The sequence below is a fragment of the Nerophis lumbriciformis genome, linkage group LG21 (assembly GCF_033978685.3).
Source record: "Nerophis lumbriciformis linkage group LG21, RoL_Nlum_v2.1, whole genome shotgun sequence".
Taxonomy (NCBI): Eukaryota; Metazoa; Chordata; class Actinopteri; order Syngnathiformes; family Syngnathidae; genus Nerophis; species Nerophis lumbriciformis.
In genome coordinates, this window is record NC_084568.2 from 33,769,762 (window position 1) to 33,785,000 (window position 15,239).

Consider the following 15,239-nt stretch of genomic DNA (forward strand, 5'->3'; position numbering starts at 1 on the left):
ACTGATCTAATCAAATACTGTCAAAGCGCTTTGAGTACCTTGAAGGTAGAAAAGCGCTATACCAGTATAACCCATTTGTCATTTGTCATAATCTGATGTGCCCAGGCCAGATACCTGCCATCTTTTCTTGGATGCCAGTTCATTAATGTTGGGGTTCAGGCTTTGAGCTGAGGCAACCTTCATTATCGAACGAAGGTGTTCAACAGTCATTATACCTCGTAGTCCACCCGGACCACAGTCTTGAGGGCGTGCCTTAAAAGCACTGCCTTTAACGTAATCTACGAGCTATCGTCACGTCCGCTTTTCATCCATTTTAACATCGTTCAGGCCCAGTCACAAGATATGTGCGGCTTCTGTACGCTCACTCATGTGAATGCAATGCATACTTCATCAACAGCGATACAGGTTACACTGAGGGTACCAGTATAAAAAACTTTAACACTGTTAGAAATATACGGCACACTGTGAACCCACACCAAACAAGTATGACAAACACATTTCGGGAGAACAGCCGCACCGTAACACAACATAAACACAACAAACAAATACCCAGAATCCTTTGCAGCACTAACTCTTTTGGGAAGCTACAAAATACACCCCCGCTACCACCAAACCTCCCCCCCCCACACACACACAGACCTTGTAGCGTCCCGGAAGAGTTAGTGCTGCAAAGGGTTCAGGGTATTTGTTCTGTTGTGTTTATGTTGTGTTACGGTGCGCAAGTTCTCCCGAAATGTGTTCGTCATTCTTGTTTGGTGTGGGTTCACAGTGTGGAATATATTTCTAACAGTGTTAAAGTTTTTAATTCGGCTACCCTCGATGTAACCTGCATCGCTGTTGATGAAGTATGCGTTGCATTCAATTGTGTGTGCGTGCAGAAGCCGCACATGTAATATGACTGGGCCAGCACTCGTTGGACTGGCTGAAAAGCAGACCTGATGATTATCAGGAGGGGCGCTGAAGTTTGGAACACTCTCGGGAGGGTTGGTAAGTATTAGAATTAGCGGTGAATGCGGTGTTACCACGGCACCACCGCAATATATAATCGGAGGGCCAACTTTAGTGTCAATTTGATATCGCCTCAAGGGCCAAGTGAAATTACACGGCGGGCCAGAGTTTGACACCCATGCCTTAGATTGACGTCACTGGAGTAACACCTTGACCATATTATTAGATCAGTCATACTGGAAATATGCAAATATTAGAGAGAGGTGTGCTGTTTATCATTCATACTATCTATATAAGACATGAACACACATGTTTTTCTTTTTTTTAATGCATTCTAAGTCATAAATAAATAAATACATAAATAGTCTGTCAATGGGGACTCTCTATTCCGCACACAAACCCTCGAAACAACCATCCAAAACCCGCTGACTATAGTCTGACCTGAATATTACCGAATATTAGCGATGTTGTTATTATAAGCGCTAGCGCAGACAAACTATTTTTGGCGGTGGATTGACAACACACAGCTCAATAGCAATCTGCTGCTTTACTGTGAGCCGGCAGCAATGTCCTGCTGCTCCCGCATTATCGTGTCTTGTCTCGTCAAAGTTATCCTAGATTATAAATACATCTGGATATTAGAAGGATTTAGCCATGAATCTAGAAATTGTTCATCTGTGACATTCAATTCATACCCGGAGATGGAGACAAACACGCACAGTGTCTGCAGGGAGACTTTTCCTTGTTAATCATGGGCATCATGGTTAATTCTTCATATAAACAGGAAGATATACACATCCCATCTGTCAACACGGTGAGAGCAGACATTGCACAGTAAGCTATCGTTGTGTTATGTTTGTTGTTTGTATTTCTTGTTTAGGACTTAATGATGCTTAGGGTATTACTGAAGCTGTCTCTCACAAAGTCTGCATGATTTGCATTGTCGTTGGTGATGAAGGGATCTGGTTCCTACCTCTGCTCGCTCATTATCTCTCAAAATGGCTCAGGAATCTCAGTGAGATTGATACTATTTTGATCGTATCTATTTACTTTGGAAGTCTTTCGGTGTCATAAATCAGATTTATATGATAATCGCGTCAATAGGGAGGCATCTTGTTTTTCCACTCTACTGCTACTTTAATACAATTGTGTTATTTATGACACCCACATTTTTTCTGCAGTGGTGCTACTAAATGTTTTCATTTAGTAGCTGCTCTTAGTGAAACAATGAGGATTAATGCCAAAAATGTTTTCAAATCTTTGTTTTTGTGTTCATCTTCTGATTTAAACTTTGCAGCAGGTCCCCTGCTCTGCTTGCCTGCACTGCGCAAAAGATCAGTTGACTTCTCAGACCAGCCCCCCCAAAAAACTACACTGACGATAATACTCTGTCTCGTTTGATACCGTCACATATCACGGCATTATTGCTAGCAATATTTACAATACCGTTGCATCCCTACTACACACACATACCGTATTTTCCGCACTATAAGGCGCACCTAAAAACCACAAATGTTCTTAAAAGCTGACAGTGCGCCTTATAACCCGGTGCGCTTTATATATGGATAAATATTAAGATTCATTTTCATAAAGTTTCGGTCTCGCAACTTCGGTAAACAGCCGCCATCTTTTTTCCCGGTAGAACAGGAAGCGCTTCTTCTTCTACGCAAGCAACCGCCAAGGTAAGCACCCGCCCCCATAGAACAGGAAGCGCTTCTTCTTCTACTGTAAGCAACCACCCGCCCGCGTAGAAGAAGAAAAAGCGCGCGGATATACCGTACGTTTCATTTCCTTTGTGTGTTTACATCTGTAAAGACCACAAAATGGCTCCTACCAAGTGACAGGGATCCGGTTCATGAAAAGACGCAATCTCTCCATCCGCACACGGATTACTATTTCACAGCAACTGATATTCCTGTGAACCGCACTGTGGATACAACGGGAGCACGTACGGTGAATATTCGCACCACAGGGAATGAGAAGTCATCCTTCACTGTGGTTCTAGCTTGCCATGCTAATGGCCAGAAACTTCCACCCATGGTGATATTCAAAAGGAAGACCTTGCCAAAAGAGACCTTTCCAGCCGGCGTCATCATAAAAGCTAACTCGAAGGGATGGATGAAGAAAAGATGAGCGAGTGGTTAAGGTAAGTTTAAGTTTACGCGAAGAGGCCGGGTGGCTTTTTTCAGCAGCTCCGTCCATGTTGATATACGATTCCATGACTGTTTTTTTTACATTCCTTTAGCGCAGTTAGATGCGGCTTACAACACGGGGCGGCTTATGGGTGGACAAAGTTTTGAAATATGCCGTTCATTGAAGGCGCGGCTTATAACCCAGGGCGCCTTATGGTGCGGAAAATACGGTATTTCGTCTTAAGAATTTTGACACATAATTTACAGCTATCCCCAAATTCAATATCTCACGAAGTTTGAGTGTCAGGTTCAAACACTGACAAGAAGCAAAGAATCAAATAGAGACAGAATTCAATTTGGACTCAATATTGAGGAGAGTCGCCTTTACACTGTACCCGTGTACAATATCGCAGAACGCTCTGCCAAAAGATTGCATGCCTTCTTCTTTTATTTTGGACCCTCCCCGACCACATGGCCACCACTGTTTCCAAAGGACAAAGGTCGCAAAAAGTTCACAGAAAAGGTCGTAAACAATTCACAGAAAAGGTCAGTTCAAAAAGAGTTAGTAAAATAGTTCAAAAAGAGGTCTATAAAATAGTTCAAAAAGAGTTCGTAAAATAGTTCAAAAAGAGGTCGTCTGGAAATTGGGCAGATCCTGTCATCTCTCCGCTTTGAAGTCCTTGGGTTAGAACAATATCTTTCTGTTGATTACCATACATGAAAGAAAACAGAAAACCCTTCATGTGGCTTTCCCCCTTACACAGTGGAGTTTTACAAGCCTTCTTCTTGGTAGGTTTCAAAGACAGCTTTTGTCTTCTTGCTAGGAACTCATTTCAACACAAAGTATTGTGATGATTTAGATAGAATAATTCTGACATTGACTTTCATATTGGAATGTTTCTCACAATCATCAACTAAACTGTAAAAAAGGTCCTTAGCCTCAAATAGTTCTCTAATAATTTAATAACTTTTTCATATTATTCTGATTTTTTGAAATGTACCTATATCAACCAAGACACCCCAGGTTTATGTGATAGAGGATCAATATGATCCTCTTTCAAAGCTCGGAATACTGCGTAATATTCGGCACTGTGTCGCTCCCTGCACAATAATAGCACTTTCCCCCGGGGGCTCGAATTCACGTTGCTACCAATTCATTGCTCCATTTCCCCCCCAGAGAGAATGGCCTACTACATGTCTCGCATGCAGACGCCTGTAGAAATGGTGGCATCTCCCGGTCGGCCCGGACCTCCAGGGAAAGACGGCACTCCGGGTAATCCCGGAGCGCCCGGCGCACCTGGAATCCCCGGGCATATCGGTCGTCAAGGACGGTCCGGACCCCAAGGACCAGCTGGTGAGAGGAAAAACACCCAACTTGTGTGTCAGCAGTTGTTGAAATGTCTCATACAATAACAACATTCTCTTTAGGGTCGAGAGGACCGGCGGGGCCTAAGGGAGATAAAGGGATGGGGGAGATGGGAGACACGGGACCACCAGGAGCACCAGGTAATGTATCCAAATACACAAAGCATATTTGGGAGATATTGTAGCATGACAGTTTATCCATTTGTAGTCAGGTCGTACAGTTATTTACCAAACTGATACTTGTTAAATGTTCTATTTTAACTTTAATAAGGACTTTGAGTGCATGAGAAAGTGCAAAAGACAATGGGACGCACAGAAAAGAAAAAGACGCGCACTCCATGTTGAACCAATGTTGCTTAGTCAGCATTAACTACAGTAATGAGTGTAACACAGATGGTTTTAACAGCAGTTTTTCATTTATTTTTATCCATACTCTTTTGACAAAAATGTATTTAATAATAATAATAATAATAATATATAATAAATAATTCACCCCTAAACAATATCCTACCCTACATACTGTGCAATATTACCCTTCGAGTGCAATACATCCGACACTGATTGTCTTGTTCTGTATATTGTACAGTATTTTGTACATTTTTTTGTATATTGTACAGGATTGCTTATTATTTTTATTGGATAGTAGTCTGTTTATTTCAATTCTTAGTTTTATCTTTATTACTTCTTGTGTAATTTATTTTTATCCCACTACCGCACCTTAAATTGGAGTCCTTAATCCCGTTATATGCAAATATAATGACAATAAAGTCCATTCTATTCTATTTTAGTTTTAGTCTAATTTTAGTCATCTAAATTGAGTTAGTTTTAGTCTAGTTTAAGTCGACTAAATTCCTCAACACTTTAATTGACTCAAATTACAGTAAATTTTGTCGACTAAAATATAAAGTATAAAGTATAACTAACACATTTTTAAGGGTATTTATTAAGGTGATTGCAATTACTGAGTAACTTAGCGTATTAGGATGCATTTTAAAAAATCTATTATTTCAGAATCGATTCAGGCTAAGAGACTAATTAAAGCCTCAGAGTTTTTCCCAGTTAATTTCCGATCTTGTATTCAATAGAGTGTAGTTTGCTACCGAGCTGATCGTCCGTCGTTTAATGAGGCAAACCAGCTGGGCAGAGCTAGGTAACATATTCAACATACTCACTTGCTATGAGCGGAGTGTAAAATGAAATTATGCGCAGTCTGTGCAATTGTATTAAAATAATTTTATATATTTAACAGGAAATAAGGCAAATGGAACATAAACATGTATTTGACGCTCAAATTTGACCATTAAGAATGTAATGAGAACTTCTGTAGTTTAGTGTTACATTATTTACATACACAAAGTTGTATATTTGGCTATTTGAAGTGCATAACTTAGAGAAATCATATTTCAAATATTATGTTAAATATCTGTTCCATCATTAAAATGTAATGTGTACATTTTATCATGTAGGTCTACTATCTATTTAGACAATAATGACCAATATCAATCTATAGTTTGTTCAAAAAGAACACTCAACGCCAGTGTGCATGGTGATGGTCATATGAAGAAACTAATGTCTCACATAGATGTCTTTCTTTGTGTGTTAGCTTGAAAAATGACAAATCTGCTCTTTTGGGTTGTCAAGTTGTGCAATTAATAGCTGTAAAAGATAAATAACGAATCCCCTTTGTGCTTTTCCCCCCTCTCCTACATGCAATTGTGATTGGCTATTTCGTCCCACACGCTTAAAGGCAAAACAAATACGATCTTTCTTGTTTTAATTTGTTGACTAAATTGTCAATTATGTTGTCATTGTTTTAGTCAACGTTCAATTGCTTTCAAATACTAACTTGTTGACAATAAAAAAGTCACAAAAATACCACTGACACAAACAAGATGCACATAATTTAATTGGAGCATTTATGGTATTATGAGACTTTATTGTTGTTTGCTTCAAGAATAGCATTAGCAAGTGTTATGATTCCTTAACCCCAATCGAGCACATCCTGAAACAGGGACAAATAATAATTCATAAAATAAATAATATTTTTTTCATTAAACTGCTATAAATGTATTTCTGTATGATTTCAATCTTTTTTTTTTTACAATTTCTTTAAGCAGAAATGTCCAAATTTGCACATTTCCTGATCAAAGAGAGTGCAGGAAGCTGTTATGAGGTTTCCGCTACAGACGCAGTGTCTGCTCGGTGCATACGACCTTACCAATTTGTAGTTAGTGCTTCACATCCTGAGTGCGCGGGATGAATGCATTAGACAAACCAGACCAGCGGTGCTGCGTATTACTTTTCTCATCTAGTGCGTAAGCCCTGTCTGTTTTAGTGTGCAAGCAGGACATGTTTGCCACAAAGTCGCCAATATAACAAAATTACACCACGACAGCTTATGCATTGTAGTTAATGTATGTGACATCAATATTCTGGGTAATCCGACTCGAAAAAACAAAAAATCATACTGAGGCGCTGTAGTCGCCATGCAGTAAGAATTGTGGTGGCGTATGTGAGCTAAACTTTATTACAATACAGTAAACATATCGGATTATTTTTAGGAAAAAATTTATAATTTTTCCAGCCGCAGATATATACTTTGTGAAATTAAATATTTACACAAAAAGATTTTGTAAATATTTATTTACATATCTTAATTGTCTCCAAACGGTGTCTGTATCACGGCAGTAAAACGGCTGATCAAACAAAACAGATATCATCGTCATGGACCCGCCAGCTGCGGAAGCTAGCTCTCCAATCAGCTAAACAGGCTAACTAACTCCACGGTGAAGCTTTGGTGAATTTACTGAGGAATTTGTGAAACTGGACTAATACAAAAATAATGTCATTGTAAGTTAATAATACTAACACAGACACTCAAACGTCAGCTAATGCTAACGATGTCAGCTTCATTATGTTACGATAGCACGTACAAATATGTATGAAAACACTCCATAGACGGTTTAGTAAGTAAGAATTGTTTTAGTTATATTGTAAAACTTACAAACATTGCTTGGAGTGATGAATGAAGAATCCATACAAGTAGAAATGCAACGGACAGACGGAACGGCACTTGTACTTCCAGTTCAAGGCACTCAAACATCTGAGCATATTAGCTAATGCTAACATTGTCAGTTTCATTACATGTACAAATATGCATGAAAACACTCCACAGACATCAGACATGGGACAGTTTAGTAAGTAAGAATTGTTTGTTATATTGTTAAACTTAGTAACGTTGCTTTGAGTGATGAACGAATTGCTACGGACGGAAGGAACGGCACTTGTACTTCCAGTTTAAGGCACGAAACGTAAGGAAATACTGTAGACTTTCAACTGGCAGCATCTGCAGTGAGCGACGTCGTCCAAAAGTTGTTGCCAATAACACACCTTTTCAGCGTCTCTGTCGGTGTTACTACTAAGTTTGTTATATCTAAAAACGTTATGGCCGTTAGCGAAGAAAAATCCATAGGTTGACCGCAACGTTTCATAAGCTCCAAAAAGTCTCTAAACTGAACTTTTAAAACCAAAGGAAAGATGATGAGACTGTCATCATGAAAGTACTGTACATGTAAAAGAGGACATGTTTATTTCCACTAGAAGGTAATGGGTTTTAATTAGAGATGTCCGATATTATCGGGCTGCCGATATTATCGGGCTGCCGATATTATCGGCCGATAAATGCTTTAAAATGTAATATCGGAAATTATCGGTATCGGTTTCAAAAAGTAAAATGTATGACTTTTTAAAACGCCGCTGTACGGAGTGTTACAAGGGCGTAGGGAGAGCGCCAATAAACCTTAAAGGCACTGCCTTTGCGTCCCGTCCCAATCACATAATATCTATTAGTGATGGGTCCGGCAACACCGATGCATCGGCGCATGCGTCGAGCTCATAGAGCAAAACCCTGTGTCGGTGTGCGTACGTACCGCTTTTAGAAAGTCACGTGATTGATCATGAGCTGTGTCGGTCACGTGACCGATACGCGAACTGTGTCGCACTGACGCCTCCTCTGTGCCCTGTGAGCGGGTCTTTTCTACAGCCGGAGAAATAATAACTAAGAAGAGAAATTGTCTAAAATTTAATATGTTGGAAAAACTGTTTTTTTTAAATAAAAATGTGTAAAAAAATAAATACAAAAATTCCCAGTCCACAAGCATCCTCATTCACAACACGTTCTCTTAGATTTCCAAGTTATGATACATGTTCACATTATTTATTGACTGTATCTAAAAAAGATAAAAATATATTTTTATTTAAATGATATGAAATAATCCTAAATGAAATACAATGACTTGGTTTATATTATTGTATATACTTGGTCATAAAATCAGTGTCAGTTGAGTCGGTCCATAGGTTGCCTGTAGGGATTTTTAATGTCCAGCAGATGTCAGTATTTAGTGACACAGTATCGACACAGTATCAATACAGTTTTGCAATGTGTCGAAACGCTTCATGACGCCTCATCAACACATCACTAATATCTATATCTTTACACACACACGAGTGAATGCAAATCATATTTGGTCAACAGCCATACAGGTCACACTGAGGGTGGGCGCACAAACAACTTTAACAAGTCAAATATGCGCCACACTGTGAACCCACACCAAACAAAAATGACAAACACATTTCGGGAGAACATCCACACGCACCGTAACACAACATAAACACAACAGAACAAATACCCAGAACCCCTTGCAGCACTAACTCTTCCGGGACGCTACACCCCCCACTACCCCCTAGACACCCCCCCAACCCCGCCCACCTCAACCTCCTCATGAGAGAATGTCCCAATTTCCAAGCTGCTGTTTTGAAGCATGTTAAAAAAAATAATGCACTTTGTGACTTCAGTAATAAATATGGCAGTGCCATGTTGGCATTTTTTTTACATAACTTGAGTTGAAGTTGTTATTTTATTTTTAAATAAAATGCATCCAGCGGAGCATCACAACAAAATTAGGCATAATAATGTGTTAATTCCATGACTGTATATATCAATATCGGAATCGGTAATTAAGAGTTGGACAATATCGGCAAAAAAGCCATTAAAGGACATCTCTAGTATTGTTGCATGTTATAAAAGTAAATAAATGGGACTTACAAAGTTTTTGATGACATTTTTGTGAAAGTGAATGATTCTCTTTTTCTTCTTGTTATGGTCTCAATGAGCAGTCTGTATTGTTAACATGGATGAATATGAAATGAAGTGCTTGAAAGTGGCCCCCGGGTCGGCGTCATGACGTCAATCAACAGCAGCTGACACTTCTCGAGATGCCGCTTTAAGGAGTCGCTGATTAGAAACCGCCGACGTGATTAAGCTGCGCTGTCTTCATTCTCAAATAGTCATAATTAGCGTCAAAATGAAGTCAACATCTGGGATACTTCATTTGCAAGTCAACATCTGTAATCACTTATTGATGATCCATCTTCCACCTTGTTTACCAAGAGCAAATGAAGTGGCACCACAGTCTGATTAAAGTCATTACAACTTTTGGATTTCACTAATAATCATTTCAATGTGACCCCTCAGGTGTCCCGGGTCCCCCAGGCTACGGTAAAATGGGACCGCCGGGTTCGGTGGGCCAGCAGGGAGTCCCCGGAATCCCAGGCCCGCCCGGACAGGCCGGCTCCAAGGGACACGACGGCCGCTGTAACCCTTCGGACTGCATGAGCCGCCAAGTAGAATACAACCAGAAGGGCCCGTCTGTCAAGGGCCCCTGGTAGATGAGAGGCAGGCAAGGAGCAGAGGTAGGGGGGACTAAAGAGGGTGGCGAGCTAAAGACACAAAGGGCCTGATCTACTAAAATAACGGATTATGAGTGATCTACTAAGACTGCGTGCAAAAGTGGTGCAGACCGTCACATTTAAATGTGGATTTACTGTTTTGTTATGTTGTGAAACATGCAGCACACATATTCTGCAACACTTTTCTGCGATATGGAAGCGGGTGGGAGGCGTGGCTCGGTTGGTGGAACGGCCGTGGCAGCAACCTGAGGAGTTCCCAGTTCGATCTCCGGCTTGTGCCCTTGAGCGAGACACTTCACCCTTGCTCCTGATCATGGTTAGGGCCATTTTAGCTTCATTCAAGTACATATTTGAAAACACTTCCACAGGGACGGTTCAGTAAGTATGAATTGTTTTAGTTATATTGTAAAACTTACAAACATGGCTTGGACTGATTAATGAAGAATCCATACACCACCAGTGTGTGAATGGGTGAATGTGGAAATAGTGTCAAAGGTAGAAAAGCGCTACACAAGTATAACCCATTTGACCATGTTTTAGCACGCCGTAGGTACGCTCACCATTACAGCACCGACAATACTGTCAATGCTGTAATGATCCAGTTGCAAGAAAATGTATGCTGCAACAAGTTTCTAAGAATAATTTATCTCCAAAAGGAATGTCTGAACATGCTTGACCTCAAAGACGATCCTATCCAAAATATTTTAGAACAAAAAGTAAACAAAATAACATTTTAATAAAGTTATCTCACTAAATATATAATTTACGAGTAATGTTGTAATGTTACATGTGTGGTATTGAATGTTGCATACATTCTTCTTAGCCAAATAAAGTGTTTAGTGCACAATAAGTCAACAACATCAAAAACTATTGGCTTCCATTTAAATCGCCCTCAAAGCCTTCCTGTATCTAATACATATTCCTTAAGTTGGTAAACAATAACAAAAAGCACCCACAACTTATTTTGTTGAATAATAAGTACCAAATAAAGAGAATATCGATCTAATTGCATTTTGTACTGTTCATATACTGATGCCATACTAGGTATCGATGGTATCAGTCTGGATAAATCACACTGCGAGCGCTAAATGATTGTATTTGCATCTAGTATTGTGGGTGTTGTCATAATCAGCATACATTCTGCAGGTCAAATGCTATTTTGCTCACTTAAGAGACACAATCCTCTGCACACGAGCATCAAGTTTGCACGTTCAAATAAAAAGCTTTAGTAGATCAGGCCCAAATTTCCTTTGTTGTTTAAAAACACTTTTATTTTAGCGTCCCTCACCTCACGCCTCCACGCCCCGCACATCAGAAGTATATTTTTTATTGCATCATTCTTTTTTTCCCCTTCTATAAATTCCATTTCCATGCTTTGTTGTTCTGCTCCCGCACCCCACTCCTGTCTCCTGGAGGTGAAATGGCGCACAATGTTTTCATTTTTCAATTGTCTTTATCAAGTTAAGGAAGCAGAAAGTCCCTTCAGCACTTTGTTGGCCTGTCTGAGATCTTTCACTTCCTCTTTCCTCTCAAAACACCCCAATGCATCTACAATAACGCAGTGCTTATAAGTGATTTGTATATATTTGTATTTATATATAGCAGCGTTTTACATATTGTTTTTATTATCCACTCAGAAAGATTCATGCTAAGAGGAAAGCTGAATTAAGTTTTGTAACTTTTTTTGGACATACTTTAAGCAGGCGCTGAAATTAAAGCCTTTAAATTCACACCAAATGATCCCCATTGTTGCCTTAATGAACTCTTATGTTATCAGAAACTACTTTTAAAGGGGCTGTAAAATGTTACTCTTTTCCATAAACTCACCATACTTCTGTGTATATGTTGTTTAAGGTCATTGCTGTGCAACCCGCCATGTTTCTGCCATATGTTGTTATTATGAGGGAAAGAAAGAACTTTGAATGCAAATGTTTGTGGGTTTTTATTGCAACATGCATCACGTGTGGTGTGCACGCTTTAACCTCTTAAGGCCCAAGCTGTTTGTTTACAGGCTTTTTTTTATTTCTCTGTGCTATTTGTGCTTATTGGACCCTAATTAGAATAAAAAGAATCGTCTTTTTATATGATGTACTTAGTCCATAAGTACACAAACGTGTACTTCATGTTTAGTGACATGCTAATTCTTATTTTTACACTTTTTGTTTCCAAATTCCATTGTATTTTATACTCTTCTGACATCAGTATAAGTGTCCACATAAGTGGCCATAAGACCCCAATTCAGTAGTGTACACAATTTTGGAAATAAGAACTAAAAGGTGCTGTCCACGCATGTGGCCACTAAGCCTTTTACAGGGTGTGTGTGTGTTGGAACTTGCCACACTAAAATGTACTGCTTTGTAAAGACTATTTCTACCTCTTGGAGCATGAATCATACATACTTTGTAGTATTTTGTAGTGTGGCATGTTAGGATAGCAAAATACATTCAGTCAATGTTGGATTTTTTTTTAAATGACTTTATTTACATCAATTCACAAAACTGATCATTTCAAGTACCAGTATTATGGTATGCACATATACAATACAGTTAAGTGCCTCGTTTAAAAAAATTAACAATTCAAAAGAGTAATAAATACTCGATGGGAGTGAGTGGCGCCCCCATGCCAGAAGAAATTCTGCATGAATTTTTTCAAGTCTACCCCCTTGTTCATATTATTGTTCTCTTTCAGTAAGAGGTAAGTAATTGTTTCTTTTTTATTTATGTATTTTTAATTTTTTTTATTTTAATTAATCAGTCCAACAAAATAATACAATTCCAATACCAAAACCAAACCCAGCAACATTCAGAATAGCAATCAACAGAGCAATTGAGAGGACACACAAACATGACACAAAACAATCCAAAAGTAGTCAAACAAAAATGGAATAGTATCAACAACAGTATCAATATTATTAGGAATTCCAACATAACAGTGATGAAAAATCCCTTATTGACATTATCATCACAGCCATTGACAACAAATAAAATGAACAATAGTTACACTTGCATCACTTCACATCTCATAAGCTTGACAACACATGTTGGCCAATATTTTCCACAAAGATAAAATAAGAATTTTAGGTTCATTTAATAGTTAAAACAAATTAAAATGATGGATCCCATATTCCAATATATGACTAATTATTATCTTAACTAAATGCATTTTTTTCAACAAAAAAAAACTGCATTTAGTGATTACCGGTATTTCTATAGAAAACATGAATAAAACATTTAAATATTTGTAAAAATTCCAAATTGCGGTAACTTTGGAGGGAATTATCTGATTATGTGACACCGGTATCTTTATTCCACTATGGAGATGCTTAGTGTCAAAAATAAGGCTTGTAATCTTTTTGTGGATTTTAATATTGACTTTTTGAAACACAAATCTAGTTATTCAATTGATTTCTAAATTCAACATTTACGTTTCATTTGTATCCACTAATTAACATGGATGCAACTTTATTTAATAATATTTTAAGTAATATTTATTTTATTCAATCATTTCTGGTTGAATTGTAGGTTGATCTAAGGCTTTTGATACTGTCAATATTTAAATTGTTTTAAACCATATACAAAATGGGCTTGACAATGTTTTAAAATGGCTATATAGCTATCTTCATAATAATAATAATAATACATTTTTCAGTGTACTATAAGATGCTTTACAGGATAAAAATTAAAATATAAAACAGTTCAAAGTAATAATATATAATACAGGAAATATAAAAGCAGTACATTGTAAAATACATGAACGAGAACAATATGTTTCTGTTAATAATCAAAATTCAAACAGAGATACTTTAGTTTCTGGGGTTCCTTAAGGTTCCATTTTGGGACCTCTTTTATTTCTAATCTATATCAATGATTTAACAATGTAAATTAGGGGCGCCCAATGTTTGCAGATGATAATTGTCTTTAATATCCCATTCTAGTCTTGATTGTTTGACAAGAGAAGTAAATGTAGAAATGGCAAATATTTCTGAATAGTTTAAAATGAATAAATCGTCACTTAATATAAAAAAAACCCTTCATTTTATGTAAAAAAAAAAAGAAGAAAAAAAAAGTTTTAAATAAAGAAGAGGTGAAATTATTTATTAATGGTATCAGAGTGAGCTAACCCAAATTGTTGGGGTTATTGTTGATGAAAAATGAAATTACTGAATTTGTCAGTAGGTATTTTGAGTAAAGGCTTGATGGTTCCTGTATGTTGACGTACTATAGTTTAATATATTGCAGTAGTATTTGGGGTGCTATCTTTTATAAAATCGTACTCATCAAATACAATGTGAACATATATTGTATATCTATTTGTATGTACATTTATTGATTTACCAATAGTATTTTCATTTTGTTTCATAACTGTTTTCATCTTCTTCTGAAATTACATACAAAACAAGACACTGTCATGACTTTCATCGACCTCTATGTAGAACGTCAACTAAGAAATGTACGCTAAAATACAACCTACATTTCTTACAAATACAAATACTTCTCTTTGGAATAAACTGCCACCAGCTCTTCAATCTACACTTCATTCCTAAAATAACAATTGGTCTTAAGTGTTTGCTGTATGTGACATGTATTTTATTTTTTTATAATACTTTTTTTTTTTTTTTTTTTGCTGCTGCTGTGTAAATTGTGACGTTTTTAGACTGGTATCTTTTACAAGACCTTAACTTCTTAACTTATGTTTGCATATGTGTATATTGTTTTTTAAATCTATTTCTCTGTGTGCGCGAATCAAAAACAACAAATGTCACAACACGTGACGTCCGCAAAAGTGTTTTTTATTTAAAAACAAAAACAAAAAAACTTATTTATAAAGTTCAACGTCTACAAACATATGAACATTGTTTTAACTTTTTTGTTGTTTTAATTGTCCCAAGTTTTTTTCTTTTTTTGTGACGTCCGCAAAGGTAATAATTGCCAGAAAGGAAGTGACGTGACTAGGTCTTCCCTGATTGGGTAGGCCACTCACGATACCTGCAAGCTCTCGCAGGACCTGTATAGCAAAACTTTTTTTTATTTAAAAAACAAAACAAAA

The 15,239-nt window shown here is 37.5% G+C and overlaps 1 protein-coding gene across 3 annotated transcripts in view; it reads left to right on the forward strand.

The window, feature by feature from the left end:
- The window catches only part of col16a1 (collagen, type XVI, alpha 1), a 375,244-nt gene extending 363,122 nt beyond the window's left edge, over window positions 1–12,122 (forward strand). For all 3 annotated transcript variants that reach the window (XM_072915591.1, XM_072915590.1, XM_072915592.1), the window contains 3 exons: window positions 4,258–4,434; window positions 4,509–4,586; window positions 9,979–12,122. In XM_072915591.1, coding sequence (XP_072771692.1) covers window positions 4,258–4,434; window positions 4,509–4,586; window positions 9,979–10,172 — 449 coding nt within the window. In that variant the 3' untranslated portion in view covers window positions 10,173–12,122. The remainder of the gene's footprint in view (window positions 1–4,257; window positions 4,435–4,508; window positions 4,587–9,978) is intronic.
- Window positions 12,123–15,239: the final 3,117 nt, after the last annotated feature.